Source organism: Haemaphysalis longicornis, unplaced genomic scaffold (genome assembly GCF_048455015.1).
Source record: "Haemaphysalis longicornis isolate Haplotype H1 unplaced genomic scaffold, Haemaphysalis longicornis Haplotype H1 scaffold_7, whole genome shotgun sequence".
Lineage (NCBI taxonomy): Eukaryota > Metazoa > Arthropoda > Arachnida > Ixodida > Ixodidae > Haemaphysalis > Haemaphysalis longicornis.
This window is the reverse complement of record NW_027526422.1, coordinates 136,030,000-136,055,712: the sequence shown is the minus strand read 5'-3', so window position 1 is coordinate 136,055,712 and position 25,713 is coordinate 136,030,000. Positions and strand designations below refer to the sequence as shown.

The 25,713-nt window shown below is 46.0% G+C and overlaps 1 protein-coding gene across 1 annotated transcript in view; it reads right to left on the bottom strand.

The window, feature by feature from the left end:
• Positions 1-3,722: 3,722 nt before the first annotated feature.
• Positions 3,723-25,713, bottom strand: part of LOC144146556 (uncharacterized) — a 48,690-nt gene continuing 26,699 nt past the window's right edge. The window contains exons 6-7 of the mRNA XM_077678500.1: positions 6,367-6,406; positions 3,723-4,430 (exon numbers count right to left, since the gene is read on the bottom strand). Of these exons, the coding sequence (XP_077534626.1) occupies positions 3,723-4,430; positions 6,367-6,406 (748 nt within the window). The remainder of the gene's footprint in view (positions 4,431-6,366; positions 6,407-25,713) is intronic.

The window sequence follows — 25,713 nt, the reverse complement described above, 5'->3', positions numbered from 1 at the left end:
ACATTATCGAAGGGAATGCAAACTGGATGATCGCCAATGTTGCTGAAAAAAAAATTACACATAGCTTGCATGTGACGTTTCCACAGCCCTTTCTGAAGTACTGCTATCAGCTTTCACGACGCTTCTCGAAATAACAGCGGCAGGTAAGTTTACGGCCTTTCACCGTGAAAACAATGCTGCAGGATGGCCGCTATCAAGTGACGTCTGTGCACGCTATGTACACACGTATGCACGCGCAGCTAGGCTTTGCACACCTACGTATTGAATCTAATCGCGAAACAAATTTTATCCCAGCCGGTAAAGCGACTCTAACACTACGCCGATTATCATTATCGTTTCCTAATTACATAGTTCGGAGGGAAGTCGTAAGTATTCTAAAATTACTGTCCTCTTTTCATACATGTGCTTTTGTAACAGAAAACGGACAGCCCCATGTTTGTCCGCTACAAAAATAACTCTACTCCTTCCAAATTCATTCACGAAGTCAAGTAGCAAGTACGCTCAATCGGTAGTTGCAACAAATGTGTTTTGTTTCGTGCACTCCGTGGACTACGCCCAGCTGTGCTGGTCATCCTTTTTACAGATTAGAAATGCACTCCTTTTTTACGACTGGTTTTGTAAGACAGCAGGCAGACCTATTCGTTTACATTTCCACGTTTCCTGCAAATGGCCTTTTGCAAAAAATCCTTACGTGAGCTCCAGAAATACAATGACCAACACATGAGCTTGTATTTCCTTCAGCTGTAGTATATGTCTTTTTATTTAAACCACCGCCCTCTGCAAAACCCGAATAGCCGCCGCCCTGACCTAGGATGTTCTCCTCAACTGGTGCTCATACGTTCAAGTGGCGCCACGTAATAACTCATAAAGACGCGATGGCCGCACCCCTCCCTCCGACCCACCGTACCCCTTCCCGTACTGCAAGGACTCCATAGTTAAGCTGATCCGACACCTCATGTGAGACTGTGGGGGCATCGCTCAACTCCGGTTCCGACACACCAAATTAGTGCCATCATATGAATAGTTAACAAGGCCCACAAATCCCAGTAATTTCAATGAGACATTCCTGTCTCCTTAGGAGTTTGGAAAAGAATCAAGCGTAGCCTGAAGAATTTAGGGCCTAGAGGAGCTCGGCTCCCCTCCAAAGAAAAGCCGTCCTTTCTTAGGCGACTGCAACCCCTTTGACCAATAAAGATTTATACATGCATACATATAACCCCCCCCCCCCCCATGTTCTTTTGGCATTTGTTTTCATCTACTTACTTCACTAGGATTTTTACTTCATCTTGGAGAACAGCGCGAAATAACAGGGACCCAAAAAAGGAAGAAGTGAACAGTACAGCGCTGTCCTGTTTCCTTCTTTTTTATTTGTGTCCCTGTTAGTTCGCGCTGTTCCTCAAGATGCAACTACACCACCTAGCCCAACTCGCCACCCTTTACTTTGTATTTTCGATATCACGGGTACTTTTTTTGGGACTCTGTCAGCTTATTGGATAACGTTTTGTGCTTACTAACATTTTCGGTGTTGTATTCCTGATTTAGGATGTTTTCACGAAGCCAAAGACGACGCAGCTGTCTTCAAGGAAAACATGTTTATTGGAGCTAACTCGTGCTCCACCAACAACTCAAAGAGTACACTGGTCGCGAAGCAGCAGTCAACAAAGTCGCGCGCACAGGCAAGCGTCGGTCAGTCGAAGGTCGCGGCGTCTGCTCTGCGGGCATTTATCTCTGGGCGCGAGGGTTTCTCGAACAGTCGAATTGCATCCAGACCACTGTAGATCAAAAAAGAATATTCGAGCTTGGAGAGGTTAGCTCGAAACACTCTCCCTATCAAAGGAGATAATACGTGCTGCATAAAGAATGGGACATGCGCTTCACTTGGGCCACGGATAACACCGATAACATAGACCGGAGCAGCCGGTCGGCAAAAACAAAGCATAAATAAAGAAACCCAAAACTTGGTTCATGGAAATATTTCTCTCTCACGTTCTAATACTCTGTCCCTTATTACCTAACATTTACTAAACGTCACTTGTCGCACGAGCTTGTTTGAGTATTTGTCATCGGTGCATAACATTGTGAGCTGGTACTTTTACATTTTTCCGATTACTAGATTACCTCTTTTTAAACCCGCATATCTTGCTACCGTGCATATTAAAACCTTTCTTTGTGTTCAATTGTCGAGGGTCTGGTCGAAGTACGGAGTTTGCGAACACGTCTCCGAAACCATACCCCTTGTAGTTTCCTGCTGAAGGATAATGAGCTTGATACGATTTGGTTTGAGTTTAGATCAAGTTTCTTCATTGAAAAATTTGTGGTCTCACAAACAGAAAAGCGGAAATTGGTACAAGGACTTCATAACAAAGATCATGGTTTTGTCATAGTTGACATTGATTTGAAACTTACAGAGCCTCGACTGGTATACAGCGAATGCCCGTTAATCCGAACCTCTATATTCAAAATTTAGTTACAGATTGTACTGTACGATTTGGTTTATCCAAGCCTCCATCTGAACCTATGTACTATAAAGAAGCTGCTAATTCGAACTCAAGTGAGTCCCACAGCAGAGAATGCAGCGCCACTGCGCAAGCGCCTTGGCGCTTAGTACAGGGCCATAAAAACGCACTTTGTGCCTAGAAACTAGGCTGTGTAGAATGAAAAAGAAAAAAATAGGGCAAAGCCAACTTAATACCACAAGGCGGACGTTTTAGAATACGCATTCTTTGCGGACTATGTCGTTGAGGAAGCAGTAGTGGGAGTGGTGTGCCGACATATGAGGGCATCAAATCGCAGTCCGAAGGCGCAAAACCTGTTTGTGCCATGAGGACAAGGCAGATGGAGACGAGGTATAATGGCGCCATTCGCGTATAAGGTATGGCCGGAAGTAATGCCAACCGCATCTTTTTCAATTTTCAAGAAGGCGACGATAAGGCTTTCCACTGCCTTCGTTCTTTTTCAAGCAAAAACTGCTGATTTCCGGCATTAAAAACAAAAAGCATGCCGTGATCACGTGGTTTTATAAACATCGAAGGGTTGAAATGTCTTACAGCGTCCGGATATCAAGGTAGTGCTGTCATTCTCCACTTTCATTAGTTCGTACTATCAATAATCGAAACGGAGACGGCGTTCGCTTGCGGCTCGAATTGTGTACTTGAATAATCCCAATCAGACAAAATCCTCAAATGTCAGCGTTCAGATAAAATTAAGAAATCATCAACAAATAATAGCAATTCCAGATGGTAATGTTTTATTTTCTCTGCATTTCTGGGTGTTGGTAAAGGCAGTGACAACGGGGCTCCAGATAAGCGGCCTACGCCTCCTAGTTCTTGCAGATGATCGTGCTCGATGGAGAAAAAGAAATTTCTGAAAAAAAGAAACAAGGAAACGTAATTACTACTCATCGCTAATCTGTGCATAGAATGGTTGGACTGCTGAGGTACACACTAAAATGGGTTTTGGAACAAACATTGGTTGTATGCAATCACATGATTTCGCATTTTCTTTGGTGAAATAGATTCTCTTTAGAGTCAGTCACACACAGTGGGGCAAGTGGGGCAAGGAAGCAATCATGACGTAATTTATCGCCATCAGGTGGCATGCAGTTATCTGAGAACGGCTGTACTGGATAGCAACAACGTAGAATTGAAGGTGACAAAGTTGCCCATAACATGTTTTCGTTTTCGTAAATGCTCACAAAAACACTCGAAAAACCACAACTTCAATTACTTACACTTCTTCTTGCGGAGGAGGGCGTTGTAGTGGAAGGGAGAACCAAGGCCATAGCCGTAGTTCAGACCGTACGCGCCGAGGCCATGGCCGAAACCGTAGTGGCCGACACCATAGCCGACGTGGCCAACACCGTAGCCGTAGACTGGGGCAGCGTGGCCGACACCGTAGGCGCCGACAACTGGGGCAGCGTGGGTGAAGCCATAGGAACCGACGACTGGGGCGGCGTGGGCAACGGTGGCCACGGCTGGGGCGTGGTGGACGGCGGTAGTGGTGGTGACAGCTGGGGCAGCAGCCACGACTGGGGCGGGGCGGACAACACTGGTCACGGCGGGGTAAGTGGGGTAGCCGGTGGCGTAGGTGGCGACTGGTGCAGCGTGAGTGACAGTGGCCACAGCTGGAGCGTGGTGGACCGCAGTCACGGCTGGAGCAGCGGTGTAGGTGGAAACGGTCTTGGAGACAGCTGGAGTGGCGACTGGATAACCGACGGCTGGGGCATAGCCGTAGCCGAGGCCAAGACCAGAGTAACCGACACCGTGGGCGAGGCCGTAGTGGGACAGGCCATAGCCGGCGTAGCCGAGGCCGCCATAGCCGGCGTAGCCGAGGCCGCTGTAGCCAAGGCCGTAGCCGAGGCCGTAGCCGTGGTATCCCGTGTAGCCAGAGAGGGCGCTGGTGGCCAGGGCAAGGACAATGCAGGCGCGGATCTGCGACGCAATGTAACGAGCAAATTTTGAGCTTGTGCCAAGAATAATACATTCTTAGGATTAGATTAATGTTAGCCCTTTCGTGCTGAGTTTGTTCTTTAAGGTATGCTACTCGAGTCTAACCAAAACAACAAAGAAAAAACAAAGGAGAACAACAAAAGAAGACAGTTACGCGGTGTATTTTTATCATATAATCTAAACTTCATCTTGCTGAAGTCTATGAGTGTGATTTTTCCTAAATATTGTGTGAAAAGGGAATGGGTTTATCTCACATGAATAGACAGTCCACTTAGCAGTTTACCTTACTGTGGAAATAGCCGTACACAATGCTATAGTGCTAGGCGCTGCAGTGCCCCACAAACAATGCCTATAGTAGCTATCGGCGTGCACTACATATTTCTGAACTGCGTATTTGAGAGGTATAAAAAATAAACAGAAGCCCCTACGCTTACAGACAACGATGGTTGAAACGCGACAATTTGCTGTGTGCGAAAATCAAAGGCGAAGCGCCACCGTCGAAGCTTCTGTAATCAAAGTCAAATGTCAACGATGAAAAAGCAACCGTCCTGGGGAGTCAGAGCTGAGGCGTCTGCGATCAAAGAGCAGAGTGCGTGCGAGTGAGAGCTTCAGCTCAGATGACAGCAAGCGTATCCTTCACAAGAAAGCTTCGCCGTCCTCCACTACCCACGCGTCACTCTAGTTAGATAATGGCCGCTTTCCAACATCCAAAGTGCCTAAGTGGAAAGCCAACGCCCGCGCAACGAACCTAAAGAAAATACTGAGCAACCCGAATGCTGTGATGGTGCAATCGGATATGCGGCGGCTCATAACGCGAGAGATCCAGGTTGAATTGTTGCCAGGTGAAGCGTCATCATCATTATGGTGCTCACTTTCATTGTGTATGCTTGCAACGTGTATCATGAAGTTAGTGGGAGGTAACTACTCCGCCACTGGTAAAACCAAGCACGGTTCTCTTGAATTAGCAAATAAATTTCTAAAGCTGTAATTCAAAACCATTTCGATCTGATAAAACAATTGACCTGCCAAAATGTCTTGGCTCTGCTCCCTCTGTGACAAGATTAGTATTTTTTCTTGGGAGTTTTCGACTCTAAATTGATTACTTTACACCTGGTCGTATCAAGAGGTGTTGTCTAAGCGATGGTTCCGAAACAACGCGGCAAAAAGACAAGAATTTAATAAGGTAAGAAGACTCATCTTCAGCTGAAATTATAGTCCCATATCACTCACGAGCGAATGTGTTGTAAGGAAATAGCAGACGCCATTCTAGCGCAGTGTCTGGCGGTTGGCGTGGCTGGTATCAGTCACAAACCATTTTAAATCAAAGAGGGAGGAAGGGTGACCTGACAGGCTAGAAAATGTAGAATATCATAATGATAATAAATACCGGTGCACATCCTAAGCGGATCAAATATTGCCTAATGATACAGGAACTTGTGCTTGCACAATGCTAGCATTCGCTTTAATTTTTCAAGGTTTCTTTTGAGAGCTATCCTTCTACTTGCAGAACGAGCTCTTTCAAGTTTCGTACTAGTCGGAATAAAGGGGCTTGAAATCTGGCTTAAACGAAACAGCAGGGCATTTTCAGCCACTTTAGCATTATTCCTGGGCTCTGCTAATATCGCACGTGCGCCCTGCATGTTTTGTTTCAGCACCTTTTGCGTTTTAACGCCTCCTTCCATATGTTTAAGATACCCGCTTGGATATGTAAGAACGGCTCTTCAACAAAAGACTACCGTAGCACCTAGTGCTTGTACGGTGCTATCTAGTAAAACTTCCCTCTGCTTACTCGGCTAGCACTCATGCTTTACAAACTCAGCAAATTGCGTCCGAGCAGGCAGTAACTTATCGAGCTTGCTCCGATTCAATGGTTCATCATACCTAAGGGAACTAGAGCACAGTCAGTAGAAGTGCTTACCATGGTCTCTTTCAGCTGCTGTTTGTCCAACTGCTGATTTCTTGGGCGTTTGAACAGCCTTTTATACAAAGCGGCGGGTGTGTGGCGTGACGGAGATTCCAGAGCGACACGAGGGAAAAAAAGTTAGACTGAGGGAACGAATTCACCGTTTGCAAAAAACAAGTAGGCATGACACAGTGCTTGTACCGCCCTGCGCTTTCTCCGCATAGAAAATAAGCAGCGATGGGTCAGTGGCCGAGGGATTACTTACTGCCAAGAATCAAGCGGGGATCCTCACTGACCTTCAGAGCGTCACGTGTATGCGTCATATGTATGTTTGTAACGGTTGGCGCCTGATTCCTTCTTGCGAAGATATTCTTGCGAAGCAATAAAATAGGAAAACACTTCTCAACAGGTACGTGTGGTGCCTAGAAAATATTCTCGCACACAATAACATTGAAAAATTGGTGCCAACGATAGCCTGATGTGGGGCCATTGGGCTAACGATTCCCACATAATTTTGAGTCAGTGGGATAGGATTGGTGCACAAAAAGATACAAATAGGAGGCTATCTAAGAGGAGAACCGGTAAATAAGGTGGGCCACCTTTACAAAGGCGTAATAATGTCCTACCTTGTCGGTTCTGTTTTGAAAGAAACAAATATCACTGATATTCGACAAAACCTGGTAATATCGGATAGTTAACATGCGCTTGATATTGGCAGATCGGACGACAAGAATGACCGCCAAGAACGGCGTATCATAGGTAAGCAGCCTGCTGAGGGTGGCTAGGCTTGGATTTGGAATAACGACAACCTCAGCATGTTCCTATCAGCTAATAGTAAAAAACTACGCCGAAAGGCGCACTCTTCCGAATTGTAAATGGAGAACACGAGCGCTGTTTTTGTTCGCCTCGTTTTTTGGCTTCTATAGCCAGGAGGAATGCCTAATTATAATGTCCGCAATTAAGGTAACCCACAGCGTCAAAAGAGTGGGCAAATTTCGCGGTAGCAGGATAATCTCAAAGTTTTATCTAACGCGCGGCGGTTATACCGATAAGTACTGTCATTTTGAGGGTTCGTTGTGTCTGTTTTTCCTACTGTCAGATTCCATGAAAAATTGATGTTGCGTACACCGGGAAGACTTGATACGAAGAGCTGTGCGTAAAAATCTGATTTTGAGGGAATACAAGGCAAAAAAAGCTTCGTGGCAACAATGTTGTTGATACCATAATGTAAGGAACGCTTTATTGCCGCCTCGGTACTCTCCACCCGCAGGAAAGCTACTTACGAACAATTTGTAATGAAGTTAAGAGAAAAAAAACGAAAATTTTCTCACATACACATTATTGGCAGGTGAAGCTGTGTGCGCTGAACGCACAAAATACCGCCAAGTTCACTCTCTTGGTTCACTCTCTCTTTCACCGCACGACCACTAGCTTCTGGGCCATGGTTGCATCAATACATTGAATTCATGTCACGGCACTGGGGATGGCACCTGCGAAGGTAGGCCTAATATCACGACCGGAAGTGTGCCCGATTCCTGCCATAATATTACCGGTAGTGTACTGTCCACCATTAGGTATTCGTGTTAGCCATTTCGACCGAAGTGAACACCACCTAATGCAGTGAGAGACAGACCAAAAGAGACAGAGAAAAAAGCAAGAAACTTTATTTAGAGTTGAAGGCGGCGTATTTGTGGCCGGGATATCCAGAAGAAAACTTTGCATGGGCGGCCGGCCGCCTTCTCCCATACCGCGAGCAATAACAGCGCGTCGGGGCAAGATCTGGCCAGCATACTCTGCCACATCCCAGCCACTAAGCATACACCGTCCTGCCGAGAACTTTGAAGTTGACTTGTAAATGACTAACTGCACGTACACACGCGGAGAACAGAGTCTTGTCAGTTGCGGGCGCGAAACCAAAGATGTGCAAGTTGCATTGGCGAATCAAAGGATAATGAGTGTCACCGTTACAACCACGTAGACGAATATGATTTCAGCAATAGGGTAGTTAGAGTAAAAAAATTTCGTTCTACTAAGCACCTTTGTAGGCGTACAAAAACGCCGTGACAGTGGTATTTCTTAACGTCAAATCGACCAAAACGGTGACGATGTTTGTAGCACACGACAGACCGGACAGACAACTGAAACAAAACGCAAACAATAGAAAAAATTCTTCAGAAATTCAGACAGTTTTCTACTAATGCATACCATTGTTATGCTGCTTGTCTTGAGTGTGAGTTTTTTACAGCGAAATTTTTTGGTTTTTCTAAATCCTGTCCGACCAATTATCTCTATGTACGCTATAATAATGAATAAAAATGGAACTTTCGCGAAATATGCATTATTGTGGAAATGCAAAACCTTCCACGGTTCGCCATTTTCCGTAATTACTTTATATTTTTTTATGTTCGGAATTTTAAAAATTTTGTTCGATCAATTATAGCCATCTACGCTACTTTAACGATTTCAGGAGGAACTTTTACGAAATCTGCATTATTGTGAAAATGTAAGGGGTTTCATATTTCGCCATTTGCCGTAATTTTAGTTTTTGTTTTCTTATTCATAACTTTTTGAAATTTTCGAGCGACAAGTTATCTTCATTTACGCTATTATAGCGATTACAGGTGGAACTTTCGTGATATCTGCATTTTTGTGGAAATGCAAGGCGTTACATGGTACTGGCGGGAGGCGGGTATTCCGCAAAGAATGCTACGCCTTCAAAAAATCTACGGAGTAAACACTGCGACAGCCACGCTGTAGATGTCACCAACGCAGCATTCACAGCACTGAAGCACTGCGAAACGAGCTACTAGCGGCGACAGACGACGTCGTCAGATGTATTCACCAAAATTCCTGCAACCTGCACCACAAGGTGCCCGACGCTTGGCACATGATTAAAAGCGTAATATTTACCACACACAAAAGAAGACAAGGGAACACCAAATGCTCGGTGAGGCGTAAAGCCCTGCCAGTGTTCAGAGTCTACCCCGTTCTTTCACAGTTCTTGCGTTCACATTAACTTCATGCACGAACGAGCGCCGCCGTCGTTATACTGATGATGAATTCGAGGAATCCGAATTCAGCCTCTGTGTACATTGGAGCCCTCACTGGAAGAGATAAACTCGCGGAAATTATTTAACGTAGTGCGGCTGCTACACGGTCTGAATCCATAACTATCCATGAGATCTTCGACTCCAATCACGTACCACGCAGCTTCAGACATGTTTACGCCCGAAAAAAAAAAGCGCGTCGAAGGAGTTCATTCCTGGTCGCTGGCTCTACAAACGAAGAAACGCATATGAGAACAATGGAATTGCTAGTGTACCATGGGAACCGCGTAAGATGTCTTTCCTGGTGTACGCTGCCTTTATCTAATAAAACGGACCAGGCTAACTATCGCCCCATATCAGTTTTGCCTGCTTTCTCTAAAGGGTTAGAAAAATTTATACTTAAACGTCTGTCACCATTTATCGACAGCCAATAAATTCTAATTCGTGTTTAGTATGATTTACGCTTACATAAATCTACTGAATTGACACTTCTTGCTCAAGAAGTATTTTTATTACATAATTTTTCGTCGACCAAATGGATCGGGATTGTTTCTCGATTTCTCAAAGGCATTTGATGTTATCAATCACAAAAGTTTACAATAAAAGCTCAAATATTACAGTATTATAGGCGTCACTCATGCTTTTATTTTTTCCTATTTGAAACATTGGCGCAATTTGTAGCCATTGAAAATGAATCTTTGAATGTAGAGGCACTTAAATTAGCTGTTCCCAAACAAGGCACAATAGGACCTTTTCCTTTATACTTTACATAATGGCGTAGTGTACATTGACAAAACTCCAAAATATAGGAGGTGCCCTAGCTATCATTTATCAAGATTTAAAAAAAATAACAATGGTGCTACTCGAAGAAAATTCAATGCGTAATGCTTCCAGTACAGCCTGGTAACAGTAAGTGAGTAGTTTTTTGGTAATGAGATTATTTAGATACTTTTTATATCAAACTCGAGAAGTGCGGTCCCAATTATTAACGTGCCAGTGAGGAATTCGTAGGTATCTACGAGAGACATCAAACCGCGGTGTCTTCAGCGATGAACTAATTGCGTAGTAATTTATTCTGACTGGTAAGGAAACGCCGCGCTATATGAAAAATACCGCGTGGCGGAGCTCGCACCCGCTTCAAAAAACCGGCGCCCTCAAATGAGCGACTTGAGAGCAACTGCTTTGTCTGTCACAGGACCGAAGAGACAACGCATCACCTTGATAACGGCATGCCTTGAAGGAGCAGCAACACCAAGTTTCGCAAGGCGCTAGTGGCAGATAAAGCACAAACTCGGTCGCAATTTCTTGTTTCTTTTATTTTTTTTTATTTCAACCTGGCCAACTCAGAGGAAGCCTGATCAAGGGCATTGCTTCATGGTACGAGAGGGATCACCTTTACGTGCCATTTTTTTCAAATTCGTGGTTTTTTTATCAGTCAGCATAAATGAGTACTTGAATGGTACGTCGCTGAACATACCGCAGTTATGTGCCTCTCGTGGGTAACTACAAGTGTCTCATTGACATTTTATTGATCGGGAGAGTACTTCTTGAGTTAGACATATAATTAAAATGATATAATTAAATCTCATTGTGAAAAATACTGGCCGATACACCAGTGTGCTAGAAACATTGTGCACCATGTTTTCATGGAGTAACGCCATTGCTCTTCTCTAAATCTTGGTGCACAATCGCTGGGACAACCTGTGTAATATATGCGGATGATAGCAGTGTCTTCCTTCAATGTAGCTCTAGTACCGCTCTCGCAACGAGCGCAAATGAAACGCTAACCAAAATTCATCATTGGGCCGCCGATGATTGTTTCAGAAAACTGTCACTAAAACTAAGGATATTCGATTTCACTCAGGTAACAAAAGCCTCGAGTCACTTCTTGTTAATTGGAGCGAAACAGAAATATAAGTATTAGGATATTGTAAAGCAGCTGGGACGTACTTTAACGAAAAAATGATCTGGGAGAACCATATATAATATCCGTAATAGCCATATTACAAGTGATTGGGGAGCTTAGAGTAAAAGCAAAATCGCTTGACAGAGCTCCCACCAACCTTCCAGCTGAAAGCGACAGCAACCCGCTATGTAGAGCAGATTTTGGCATTCTACTATGTCGATAATATATTACATATAGTATGGGCAAATTGTTTAAAACAACCGGAATTATACGCCGCCACTGTTTGAATCTTCCAATTTCAATCAACGTGCTTCTGTATAATTCAATTTTTTTGTCTTTGATTAACTATTTTTGTTTGGAGGACTACCACGAATAAAAACTTGCACAAGCTCACTATTTTGCAAAAACGAGTATTCGTTTGTGTTGTAAAGCTCATTATTTTTGTCTTTGATTAACCATTTTTATTTGGAGGACTACCACGAATAAAAACTTGCACAAGCTCACTATTTTGCAGAAACGAGCCATTCGTTTGTGTTGTAAACTCCCTTATCTCTCACATACGGCTGATGCTTTTGAAAAAAAATTACACCATTTTCCCGTAGAGGAACCCTGAGTAGTACGCGAAGTAGGCATGAGGTCCATTCGGGTGCCCTTTGTTTTCAGTTCATCGTTTCCATGAGGTTGAGGTACGTAGCTAGCGTTATATTTACCGTTTGGTTTCCATGGTAACTACCACACGTTTTACTTACCGTAACTACGAAATGGCAAATTGCGTTGACCAAATGGCTGTTTCGCATACTCTTCAGAGTGAAGCCAGGTATGTAGGGCAATACAGCAATTTTCGCGCGTTATTTTTCAGAGGATGTGAGCTGGGTTGTACCACCTTTCCTAATGTTCTGAACTTGCTGCCCGTCTCGTAGTGTTTGATCGCACGTGATGACTTATGTGTGGTGTGTGGACTTGTCCGTGTAGCCCCAGTACCCAAATGGCTTCGCGGAGGCATATTCTGCGTCCAAAATGCAATCACAACGGCACCAGGAGCGCAGTGACAAGTTTGCCAACGAATTGTATATTTGCCTGCCGATCATGAAGACGAAGCGGTGCAGAGGGTAAGTACGCTTGCTTCGTTGTTTTTTGTACGTGCTTTTAGTTGGAGCAAAAGTTCTTATACGGTGCCTAGAATGCATTACATCAACTCCTGCCCTAAAACTTACCCAGCCATCGACGCCGCCGCTTGCCAATCGAAGTTTTCAAAGATCAGTCGCGTGGGCAACCGCAACACGCGCGTTTCTTTTCACTTTATGTGCGTTTCTAGTTTAATGCAAAAAAATATTTGGATTATGGCTCTTGTGTGTTCAAGTCGCGCAGGAGGTATCGCGGATTGGCAACAGTGTGTTGCATCTCCCGCATAAAAGAGAGAAAAAAAATCGACACGTCCTCGCTCTTTCACGATTCAACTTTGCGCTTGTTCTTTTAACCGCTATATTTGGTAGTTCGCAAAAAAAGAGAAACGAAATCCTCTGTTGTCTAACAAGAAAAATAGCACTACAGTGCCGCACCCAAGTGCAGAGGGAATTGCCAATTGCAAATCGCTTTGCAAGAAAAAAACGAAGGAATTCTTGCCCTGATACTGAATGAAATACCTAGGCGCAGAGTACAAACGATCGAGCGCCATTGGTATAGAATTCAAACTGGTTTTCATCGAAATATCGCGAAGGACTGTGTGTTGGCTCTGTCCCAGAAAAATATATTTCCGTACGTCTCATGCGCAGGCGAACTGTTTGTGCCAGGGACATTAGTTGTCATGCAAAGCTGTTACTGAAAGTTCAGTTTTATAATCGTGACAAGTGATTCAACCACCTGCCAACCTGTTTATTCCCAAGGATTTGCATTAAATGCCATGTTACAATGTAGCAAAATTAGAAGCTCTGAATTCGCGCTCTGCTCCCTGCTCTTAATTTTAAGCGCTTATGTAGTTTTTAAACAGGTAATGCTTCTGTCTCTGTATTTAATTTACGGGTTTGTTCCTTGGTTTTAGTGGCTCTGGTCCTACTGTTGCTGCGCGTTGTGCCCGTTACCGGAGCCGGAAAAAGAATGCAGACCTGTACACTGTGAACGTAACCTTCACAATGACCCAAAAAGTGGAGCAAGCTTCTTTTAACAGCGTTATTTTTTTGCGCTCGGCGTGCTTTCTGTGCTCTTCTTGTCTGACTCTACGAGATAATCGCCATTCATTGCAAGAACAATCCCACATGAAGCGATGGGTAGGGTTTGGCATGGAGTTTGTTTACGCGACCGCTCGACCATATTATGCATTGCATTTGGTGCGAGCAGAGAGTGCAAAACTTGTCGCAGGATATCTTCTTCATTCTGGGACGTAGAATATTTCTTGATAAGAGTACAGAAAGTATATTAGGCCATAGAATGCAGCGCATACGTTTGCTTTCAACTCGGAAAGCGTGGAAACACAGGTGTTGCAGCCTCTCCGTTCGAACGCCAGTTGACACTTTCGCCTTCCGAAGGAAGAAATAATTTTAAACACCAAGCAAGCAAAAACTAACGCTAACCTATCAGTATTCGACACGCATGCGTTAGCTGTTTGTTTTTGTATTCGGGGTAAATTGTTCCAGAGCCTCGATCGCGTTCGCACCGATCACTGCAGTAGCAGCCCGAATTCTCCCCTACATTAACGTGAAGTAAATGACTGATTTAAGACATGCCGGCAGTTCTTGGGTAACACCTCAGGTATTACACGGGTTGTTATTGCCATTGTTACATGAACGGAGCCAACACAAATACCATTCGCAGCGCACGCGACACGCATACACCATAAATTAGCAACGCGCACTTTTGTTGAGGCACCTGCATTGACACCACAAACGACATAATACTTTATTTTCTAGAGTTCGTATCCTTCTCCCTTGAGCATCTTTATTCCCACTTTGTGTGCACATAGCAAACAACAGTATGTGGGCGTCCTTTTGAACAGAAAACGTCAGATCGCCGAAGCCTATCCGCAGTCAGATGCTCCGCTTTCAGGTTGGACCATTGAACATTGCGGAAGTGCTCGCAGCGGCCTCCAAATAGCAGCAGATTTTGCATAACGTGTGTCGCCATTACGATAAAAGAAGAGAAAAGAATGACTTAGTGGAGGGCACATCTTGTCTTGGGCACCGCGTCATGTGTCCACCGCACTGAGGCAGCGGCTCGATCGCTGATAAGCGCTCGCTCTGGCGGTATGCGTTTTGCTTGTGTAGTTTGGTTTTTTCACTGACACTTTTTAGGGATAACCTACGCACCGGCACTAGCGGCACTATACGTTGGTTTGGGCGATATGTGTTTGGTTTTGTTGCTGCCTCTTTCTCTCTGATTTGGCTCTTTCTCTCTGATTTGGCTCTCTGATTTGGCCGAGCGTTCCTCAAAAGTCGGCAAAGCAAAATGGAGAGAAGGAAAACGCTAGGCAATAAAATGAGGGGGGTAGGTGGCGAGGAGGTAGCAAGCCGACTAGCAGGTGGGAGACGATTCAGCGTCTAAAGGTCCAACGAGACGAAAGATCCAACGAGACTAAAGGTCCAACAGTGGATATTCTGTCTCGTTGGATCTTTCGTCTTGTTGGACATTCAGGCTCGATTGGACCTTCCGTCTCGTTGGATCTTTTGTCTCGTTGGACATTCAGGCGCGATTGGACTGTTTGTCTCGTTGGACATTCAGGTTCGTTGGACATTTCGTCTCGTTGGACATTCTGGCTCTTACTATTAATGTCCGGAGCACTCTAAAAGTGCCTTGAATGCCCTCTACCGCAATATAATTGTGGGACCTTCTGCATTTTTAGATGCAATAACTTTTACACCATAATATGAAGTGAAATGTACACCTGGCACCTCTGATTTCCGTCGTAAAATTTGGGTCTCCTTGCAACGCGACTGACGAAAGCAAGCTTGGTCGCCAGTACGTTGTTGAGAGTGCCTAAATAGGACTTCAGTTTTTTTCATTCGGACCTGTTTTATCATTAGTGCAAACTGTAAGCGTTTTTGTCAGTCTTTTTTTTTGTTGTGCACTAATATCAGCGAAAAAATAATGTTCCCGACCTTCATGCTCATGGAAGGCACGTCAGCGCTAAGCAAACAAGCAAACAGTCACGTGCTCTTCCATCCAAAAAAGGAGGGTGCTACGACTGTCGCCTGACACTCACTGCGTACGTACGCGAGTGTGCGTCAACTGTTCGCAGTCTGTAAGAAGCGGTCGATGCCAATGAATGAACGAACGTTCATCATAAGGTTGGATAATCGTTGGATGAGGGTTGTATATTCTCAGTTCGGTCTCATCAAGGTGTTAGTTCGACGTGTCATTAATTACACTGGATGACTGGATGACAGATTTATGACAGTCTTCTCATCCAGGGTTTCACATATTAATTAGTTATTGAGATATAACATCCAACTTGAATATCCGCCCTTCTGTTACTTCGTTTAAATTCGCGTCCACTTATATAAGCGATGTTATTGTGTTTCACGCTGTCACAAGAGCAAGCCCAGATACAAACTTCAAGCCTTGAATGAACATAGTATTGACTTTTCAGACCTTGAAACTTTTCAAAAACCGTCTTCTTTTCATCGATTTCCTTTCCTCATCCGTCCGCAACACTAGAAATTTGGCTAGTCTTCTGTCCGATGCCCTCAGCAGCATAGACTCAGCACCAGGACATACACGGTGTTACATTGATAAATGGGACACTTTAAGAAAATTCCTGAGCGTATCGCTGCTCCGTTCGCCCTCAAACTTCACACGGAGGTCGCATTTTGTGGTCTACTTTGTTTGGCACCGGAAACAACGGCAGTAGATACCTGTTTATTCTGCAAGTAAATAATATCGATTTTCGACTATGGCAAATGGCGGCCATTATGGACGGCCAAACTGTTCTTGGTTCGGCAGTGCCACCTGAGATATGCAAAACGAAACGTGCTATGACGATTCACGGTAGGAAGAAGCCGAATGAGGTAGCACACGATCAGAAAACCTCATTTGTCGATAGAGTAGGATGGCCCCATATAATTACATAGAGGCTAGTACAAATTATAACACTGTATTCCTGCGGTTCATTGTTGTCGATACCAGTCATCTGGTTTCAGATCACCTGTCGTCTGCTGTGCCAGGTTACCCCACTTTCCGATATAAGTCTTACGATTCTTTGCTCACGTTTGTTGCTTTGTTCTCGTTTTACTTCTAGTATTATTCTGTACGTGGGTGTCTGTGCTTGTGACGTGGATTCACGAGATAATTCACAGCACACGAAAAGGCATATCCTGTTCACCTGTAGTGAATGATATCATGGCGTCATGTCACAAGCACAAAATGTTCGCCGTTCGGCTAGCTAGAGAGAGAGGTAAGGGGTGCCGTACATAACATGCCTTATGAAAAAAAGCTTAAGTCGGATAACGTCTGGTTTTTTCGCTCCGGCCCGTTTGGCCTTGATGCGGTAAATGAAGTTGGTGAGCTGAGTCATGGTGCATTGAAGTTGTAGTACTGCATGGGAGCCTGATCCATCCTATGGGATGGTGGGCGCGAGTAGGCTCAAAGGTTAACTGCACTCGAAATTTCAACCTCCTAAAACAATATTTCCGCAGAGTCGGCCTAAAAAGACGGCATGCATGCTTTGGCAAAAAGGACTAAAAGTTCGTCTTCTCGGGGACTACTTGACTTTGCCCCAGTCATTACACCAGGAACTAAATGTTAGTGGACGAACGGTTAGTCCGCCACATGGTTGGTCAGTTCCGATACTCCCCAAAGGACGAACTGGTGAAAAGAATTCGCGAAATGATAAAAAAAGAAATGAACCTAGCACCAGCAGGGATTGAAACTCTGACTCCCGCAACAGTAGCCAAGAAGCAGAATACGCTACCACGCCGTGAGACGGAATTGTCAGTAGAAAATGTGTGTTGAAGTGTACACCCTGCACCATTGTGCACAACGCGACAGATTCATTGCAAGTTGCGACAAATTCATTGCAATTTCTATCCGTGCGAGCGAAGGCGACCGCGCTTTGCGCTTTGCTTACGATAGGGACTAATTCTCAGCTCTATTTTAAGTATATCCTCACAGCCATAGTTTTTTCTTGTAAAGAAGAATCAGCTGGTCGCCTAATTGCGACGGGTGGCTGGGTGATGTTGCGACTCAGTTGTTACCGCACAAATTAGCGCAATATAGTAAGACAACAAGAACAGTAATCCCTTGTGAACTCGAACTCGCATATCTAGAAATATCAGTGAAGTCGAGATTTTTCTCGTCGTGCATTTTTTTGCCATTGCTGGTACGCATTTGCCACCCTCTATCTCGAAACGTTTAGGCGGCGGCCCGTTTCTTTTTTTTTTTTTTTCGTGTCCGCAGTTAACAAAACCGCGACAATGCCTAGCGCCCATGTGTGCATGCCTCGCGACGACCGCCGAGTGGCCCCTGCCCACGTTCATCAATCCAAGCATACCCAATTAGGGAGATTGGCCAAGGTTGGCAAAGAAACATTCGTCGTAATCGTGGCAACACTTGCTCGGAACGCCAAGGACGGCAAGCAGCGTTCGCCGCAATTCTGACAATACTTGCTCGGAAGGGCACGTCACAGCGCACGCCCCTCCAAAGTGATCCCCAATAATTTTTACTTCAAAAAAAAAGAAAAAACAAAGAAGCTAACACTCATATGGCAACAATGGCAGATTAAAGGTCGTTCCGGCAGCGAAGAAGCAAACCGGATGCAATCGCGGCTCGATTTAGGCTCGATTCGACCTTCAGACTCGGTGGATCGTTCGTCTCGTTGGACATTCAGGCTCGATTGTACCTTCCGACTCGGTGGACCTTTTGTCTCGTTGGACATTCAGGCTCGATTGGACCTTTCGTCTCGTTGGACATTCAGGCTCGCTGATCACGTGACGAATTGGACCTTTCGACTCGTTAGACCTTTCGTCTCGTTGGACATTCAGGCTCGATTGTACCTTCCGACTCGGTGGACCTTTTGTCTCGTTGGACATTCAGGCTCGATTGGACCTTTCGTCTCGTTGGACATTCAGGCTCGCTGATCACGTGACGAATTGGACCTTTCGACTCGTTGGACCTTTCGTCTCGTTGGACATTCAGGCCACAAGAGGTGGGAGACTAGAGTTCGCGGCGCAGATGTTCGAGTGGGGAGTTGCGCTGCGGAGATTGGCTGCACCTGTTTTACATGTTAACGGGGCGCTACGCTATGCTGACGTAAGACAAGTTTGGTGTTGTACGGAGAAGTTTTCCTGTGTTGCAGCAAAGCCAACCCTACTTTGAAAAATTACGACAAGCCGAAGCGTGTCTGCCGCGCGGGCACTCGCAGCCGGTGATTCACGCCCGCAGCAGTTGCAAAATTCCAAACTGGTTGTGCGGGCTCGTGTTGAGACTTAACTCTATGAAAAAGCTCCGCTCGCGTAAATCTCCATTCCCTTCTTTTTGGCTAAACGGGCGCCCGCTATCACGGTACCACCACTGGGTGGTCTCGTGTGTTTCTAGTCTGTTCGGAGCCTACGAAAAGCGCTGAAAGGCGGCGGAGCCGTGTCGCTGCTGTGCATAAATACTCCACTTTCAGTGACCCCATCTCCGATCGCTTCGGGCTCCCGCAAGGAATGCAGCTCTGCCCTAGTCAGGCTGTAAGCTCGCAAGCAAGGCTGCTGTTCCTGTATCGTCGCTTTTGTTCTCTCGCCATCAACTAAACCAATTACGTCTTTCTTAGCGTTTTCGCGTCAACACCGAGGCAGCGGTTCCGCTGTCCGCTGGTCCACCATAATACTACAACATGACGGAGGCGACGGATCTCGGTACGGAGACGCGTTCGCCAATATAACATTAGTGATGACGTAAGTATTGACATGCAGGTATTCTAGTTAGGAGAGACGTCGTGCACTCGCAGCATCAGTGTCCGATCTACCGACATGATGGGAAGACTAGTGAAGACCACGAGCTCCGCTGTTTCCTCAATCTTCGCATCTGAATTGTGAAGGTAAGCGAATTCTTCAGGGGGTGGGTTTCCGTGCGGGCGCCAGAAAATCACTCATTTTGGAATAGACTACTTTGCTGTGATATAATCTTTTGCGCTGGGGCCGTATTAGGCTACCACCATTATTTTTTCATGTTCGTGGCCCAAAGGTACCAGCGCTCATTGATAAAAAAACACTCATAGTTTTGGGTGAGAATTGAACCCGGAGTTCTATAGATTAGAAGCCGAGTACTTTACCACGCTGCTTTCTCAGGACGTTGCTAATGGTGGAATGAGTGGCTGCTGGGTGCCGCGTAAAGAGTGAAAGAGAGAGAACATGAGAGAAATAACTGTCCGCCGCCAACAGGGGGCTCAGACCCTTGAGAAGCTGCCGCTTGAAGTGGGGTCACGCGGCCAGGGCAAGTCATTCGCACAAAAACGCGAAGTAACAAGCTTACGCAGAGAAGCGAACCATATATAGCCTTACAGAAGACGTCTGTGATAACCATTGCTAGGCTTTAGCTTTAAAATTTATCAAGCCAGATTTAAGTGTCAAAGTCGTAAGGTATAAAGCTAAGCTGGTCGTTAAAAATCTCGGAGAAAAAGAGCTCGACGAAAGTGAAGCATTGACGAGGAATTCACAAACAGGGCCGCTACTTTGGAAATAAAGAATTTATTGCGTGCTGGCAATACCAAAAATAGCGGAAAGAACACAAATGGCAGAAAATTAAGAAATAAAGTATCTCTTTCGGCGGCGAGTTCACGGACTGCCTGCTAACACATGCGCCTGCGCGCTCAAGCATTGAAAAGCTTCAAAAATGTCTCATGCTTGGTCGATGTAAGTCTCAAATGATCGCGCGGGCACAAAGTAACATGTGCGCTATTGGTGCTGCCAATAGCCTATTTTAAAAACCTTCAAAAATCTCTTTTACTGTTTGGTCGATGTAATTCTCAAAGGATCGCACTCGTACGAAGAAACATGCGCTCTAATGGTGCTGTCAGTACCGTATGTGATAGTACACGCCTACTCCTACTCCCCAAGGCGAGGATTACGAAGCGTATGGTATGTTCCACGCGACATATTCCCACACTCGCTTCGTTCGGTAACTTGTACAAGCTGAGGATGAGGACATCAGCGTATCCCAACACTTGCAGGCGTTGTACATTGTTCTGGAACATAGCCTCAACCTGGTAAGGGGGGCGCCCTGATCAAAAATGGATTCAAAACGGCCGTGGCCACCGTGCGCTGCACGAGCATGGTGGGACGAGGAATACGGTAATAGTGCCTTCCAAAATCGTTTTGCCTATTCACAACGCAGATCTTCCTCATTTATCCAGTCGAGAAAATTAGTCGAGAAGCCTCAGCTGGCCATCTACTCGCCTCTTCCCTGGTGAGAATACATCCTTGAGAGAAAGAGAGAGAAACTTTAGTACAGAAGACCTCTAAGCGGAAGAGGGGGAAGAGGGGTGACCGGCAACCGGAGCTGTGCAGTGAGTTTCGTATACCGGACCAGAGTCCTTTAATGCTTTTATGCTCAACAAACTTTTGCGTGGCACTATTTGACAGCTTCTTATGTTGAACAAAGCTCCCGCGTGGCGGAGCTGGAGTCCGGTGCAAGTAGGTGCAGGTGGCTTGGACGGCTATGGTCGCGTTGGCAGTGGGTTCGATCACGTTCTTCCTGTGGGGTTTTTTGTGCGACATACTTTCATTTTACTCATCGCGATGTGCAAACAATGTAAAGCCCTATGTCTCAGATGTTCTGTATCCTCGTTGCCGCTCTGGCTGTCGAAGTGCATAGCAAAAATCTTCGCTGTTCTTTTTTTTAGTGACCACAAACAGCGCGACAGGTGGAGGCGAGCCATTCTACGATAGGAAGCAGAATTTTTCATTGTTGAGTCGAAGCACGTGCGCGCGTGCGAGAATGATTTCGAATCCCCTGAGGTATTTGAGCACATGGGTTCATAAAAAGCGGCTAATCTGTGTCTCCCCCACTCTCGAAGCCCAAGCTACATTTAGGCGCCATCCCTCGGATATTTCAAAACCTGCCGGCATAACTGCCAAACCCGGAGACACGGTCGCGGTTGCAACGAGTAAACCCAAATATTTATCCACATGCATTCCACTGTTGCCACAAACTTCTATAATTGAACACGTGCGCAGCACAGTTGTGGTGAGATTGTTTAGTCTCTTTTGAAAGTGCTTGGGAGCTGGCTGCTACGACCAGCCAGTAGACAAAGCTTCCACTCACCTGTGTTGGGCACCCATAATCTGCGATGGACACATCTTGATTATCAATTCAGTTATTTGGAGATCTGAAAAGCCGGACGTTGCTGACTCTACCTGCTTGCTTTGTACCAGCGAAGGTGTTTTACCAACCGTAAATCCACCGTTGCAGGAAAAAAATACCAATAAAATGCCGCGCGCTTGTGAGTGCGTGCGTAGCGACGATCTTTGAGCACCCAGCTAGCGGAGTGGCTTAAGCAAGAAGATGAACTCCAGCACCGTCGTCTCACGCGCTACCACGCATGTAATGCTCGACATGAGGAACACAACGAAATCGAGGCATGTCATGAGGACTGCTACTAGCACAGTGCAAAGCAACGACCAAATACATGAATAAACAATTTCAAACCTGTGTGAATGTGTGCTGATGTGTCCTTCAGTGTTCACGCGTATAGAAACCCTGCTCCTTCGCTATGGTTCAATCCTTGAGTACTCAGTGCAATCTTGGCCAGTGGAGCTGGTGGAAGTCTAAAATACTGAGGATAACTTCGCACCCACCACTCGCCACGAAGAATACGAAGACCTCTTGGATGCATAGACGACGATTACTAGGTCTGCAACTATGCAAATAATCAATGACACTGAAACCAAACTATGTGCTTCGGAATGCGCGTGAGCGCAAGCTTCCCTGAATTTTCTATCTTGCCCTTGGTGTGGGTGGTTGGCTGGAGCTGCTCTTGTGAGCTGTTATCTGTTAGACAGCCTACTTATGTGCTAAGCCTAGCCGTCACCCAAGGCTGTAATATCTAGCGCTCCCCCTCCGTCCACGTGCCAATTGTCCTGCTTCCATTTCTTTAACGCTTTTATTCCTGCTGTCCATGCTCGCTTTCAACTTCCGATTTTTATTTTTATTATATTATAGCCTTGCTATAAAATCCTGCAGATGCACGGCTAAACTAATGGGTTACGTAGGCCACACCGGGCTGTATACTGCTTTGATTCCTGCGCTAGTTTTTTTGGTATCACGGAGGCGGCAAAGCATAGGCTACTCAAAACCCGAAAACACCAAGTGACCATCCCTCAGACCGAAAACATAGCCGCGCCTGTCGCAACTAGCGAACACGGCAACTGCCTCTGTTATATGCGTGATTTTGTTATATCTCACAACTAAGCTAAGCGACAATGACTGACACAAAAATATGCAGAGTTTGTTCGCATTTTTACTGGTAGAAATGAAGGGCAAAAGAACGTAGGCGCAGGGACGATGGAGAAAAAGCCGGCCAGCGAGAGTAGTGGAAGGCCGGCGCAGCCTGCTCATTGACACAAGCGATCCTAGCGGACGTTTTTGTCCGTTAATGAAACTTCACCCGACTATCCTAACCAGTAAAGCATTAAAGACCTCTGCTCGGCTATGATGGCCTTCTGTCTACCCGGTTCAGATCAAACGCTGCCAGCCAGAGCTCCGAGGAATTGACATGGGGCAGGGGATCATATTGACATGCCATATATGATATTGTACCGTAATCTTGTCTCAGCATTGTGGGAAAAAAGGTAGAGGGAAATACTGAGAGAGTACATGATGAGGATAGGCCTACTTGGAAGGGATTCCGCCTGTGTGAGCTTCCATAGTCGCTGTTCCGTGTAAGTTCGTGAGGGATAGTCCTGGGATTGGTTGAAGCGAGAAGTGTGATAATAAATATTGATTTCATTGTAGCTCCTGCGCAAGATGCTGGCAGACGGGCCACCGCCAGGATGTGGGCCTCAAGAGACAAACTGCTCCTCGCTGTTCCCGACGTGACATCAACGACACCGTCGGAAAAGACCCACGTACTCCCCGGTGCATAGTATGTGGAAGAGGTCAAGTAACGGGTTTAGCGGACTGCTCTTATGTGAAAAACCTAGGTCCAGAACATTTCCTAACCACAGGTCGTGCAAAAAAAGCCCTCCAGCACTTCACTCCTTCCGAGAGCTACAAATTCCCGAAAACAGGTGCAAAGTCTAGAATCATACAGCACGTTAAGACTGACGCCGTAACAGAAGTAAAAATCTGTCCATGTCTAGCGTTCAAGCGACGTACTGCTCTCTGGGAGTTGGTGCAGGAAATACACCCGCAAATGCACCCGTCGAATTAGGTTGAGGGCTGTCTCGTTTCTATTCGATCGTGCTAATAATCTCCAGATACAGCACCAGCCGATGCTTCTTAACCATCAGGTACACCATCCTGCAACGTTCTATCTCGATAGAGGAGTCCCACAGCGGTCCATTGTGGTTCCTGTCCTCTTTAATATAGCAATGAACCGCGTGAGCGAACTCTTGAGCAGGACACTGCCACCTGATTCGCGCTTTATGTATACGATATATGGTAGGAACCGATGCCCGGGATTATGACTCGAAAGAAAGTATGCAAACAGAGTTGGAAGCAGCAGTCCCGAGCTTAGAACATACGCTGTCCCAGTTCCGGCTATAGCTAACCCACTCAAGGAAGGACTGCTCAGCATTGATGGTAAACGCATCACAAATAAGGAACAAATGCACTCCCTTCAAGTGGAGGATATGCTACTCGAACCCCGCAATGGGCGTCCCCGTCAGCAGCTGTAATAGCCCAAAACTGTCGATAGCCTCCCTTAGGAAGACCTGGTGGTCCCCCCTACACCTAGTTACCCGGATATCAGATAAATATGGCGGGGCGCACCAAACACGCTGCGTTATGGTCGCCCGTGCTGTGGCGCATGGGCGCTTCTCGTACGGTGTCTCCCTTATGACTTATAACAGTCGCATATAAAGGCTCTACACCAAATGAATCGGCATCTTCGTGCGATTAGTGGCCTCCCCACCCTTACCCGGGTGGGAACTCTCCACGAAGTAGTTCCCCTTCCGCCTCTCACTAACGTCACAAAAAAGAACAAACTACGCTTCCAATATCATATGGACCATTCACCATAAGAAAAAAATACTCCAGAAATGGGACCACCTAAGTTGTAACTCTGAGAGCACAGATTTACTGACAGCATTCCCTACGTGGGAACGCCCTTCATCGGAATTATACGCCGACACCTGGTCCACCGAGATAAAAGGAAAGTACGCGAACATCGCACTCTCTTTGGTGGCAAGGCAGGCGACGAAGGTGACATCTATAACGACGGGGCTCTGAATAGAATGACAGCGGCCATTTTCTGGATATATGGGGACCTGCCAGAATTGAATGTATCCATGTACATTTATAGCACACACGCCCTTGTAAAACGGTACAGCTTCTACAAATTCTCTGACCCACGCGGAAAGTTTGTGACCACCGTAGAAAGGACAATTAAGCTAGTTGGTAGCTGGTAAATAGTTGGTAAAAATATTGATGACCATTCCAGCCATCTCCTTGGCAGCCACATTTGCGGCAACAAGTAGCATTCGCTAAGTGTGTCTCATACACCCTCAGGTAGTTCATTGCTATCTCCACCCCCCCCCTTCCCCCCCCCCCGAGTTGCTAAGTCATCACTCGGCACAGTTGTGAATTCCATGCGCGCCTTCGCCGTATTTCAGTGTGTGCGCGTCAAGAGGTTACCACCACGAGGCTCTGCTGTGCCTGCACCGTATGCAGCCTGCTGCGTCTGCGCCGTCGGCTCATCGCCATCACCGAAGGTGTTCAAAAAGAACGCTCAAGGCACCGCAAGGAGCCGTTCCGGCCACAAGCACCATTCGCTAAGTGCTCTCTGCTCTTTGCCGCGGCTGCTTGAAGCCCTGTGTCCTTATGTCTTCTATGGGCTCAGTAGACCCAACCATGCCTACAACAGCGCAAACCGCGAAGAAAATTGCCGCTCTTTGGTCCCTACTCGATCAGCAATTCGAGGGTACGGTTGAGGAGCTTACCTTTGAGGTAAGTTGGAAATGGTGGGCCCTGCAGAGTAAATTTGAACTTGCCGAAAGTGTGGATCTTTGAAGCAGAATATATGAAGTGATGAAGACAAAGCAGGAAATACTAATAGCGTAAGGCAGACAGCTTGTGACGCGGAACGCAGCTCTAGAAAAAAGGGCGGCTGAGCTTGAGCAATACCCGAGACTTAACAACATTGAGATTAAACAAATCCCTGTAACCGAATGCCAAAACCGCGCCGCCATTTCGAAGAGTGTATACAACGCTTTCGAGTGCCGTGTCGAGCCTTGTGAAATCACTGTCGACAACGGAGTCCCCATTATTGCGAAAACCAAG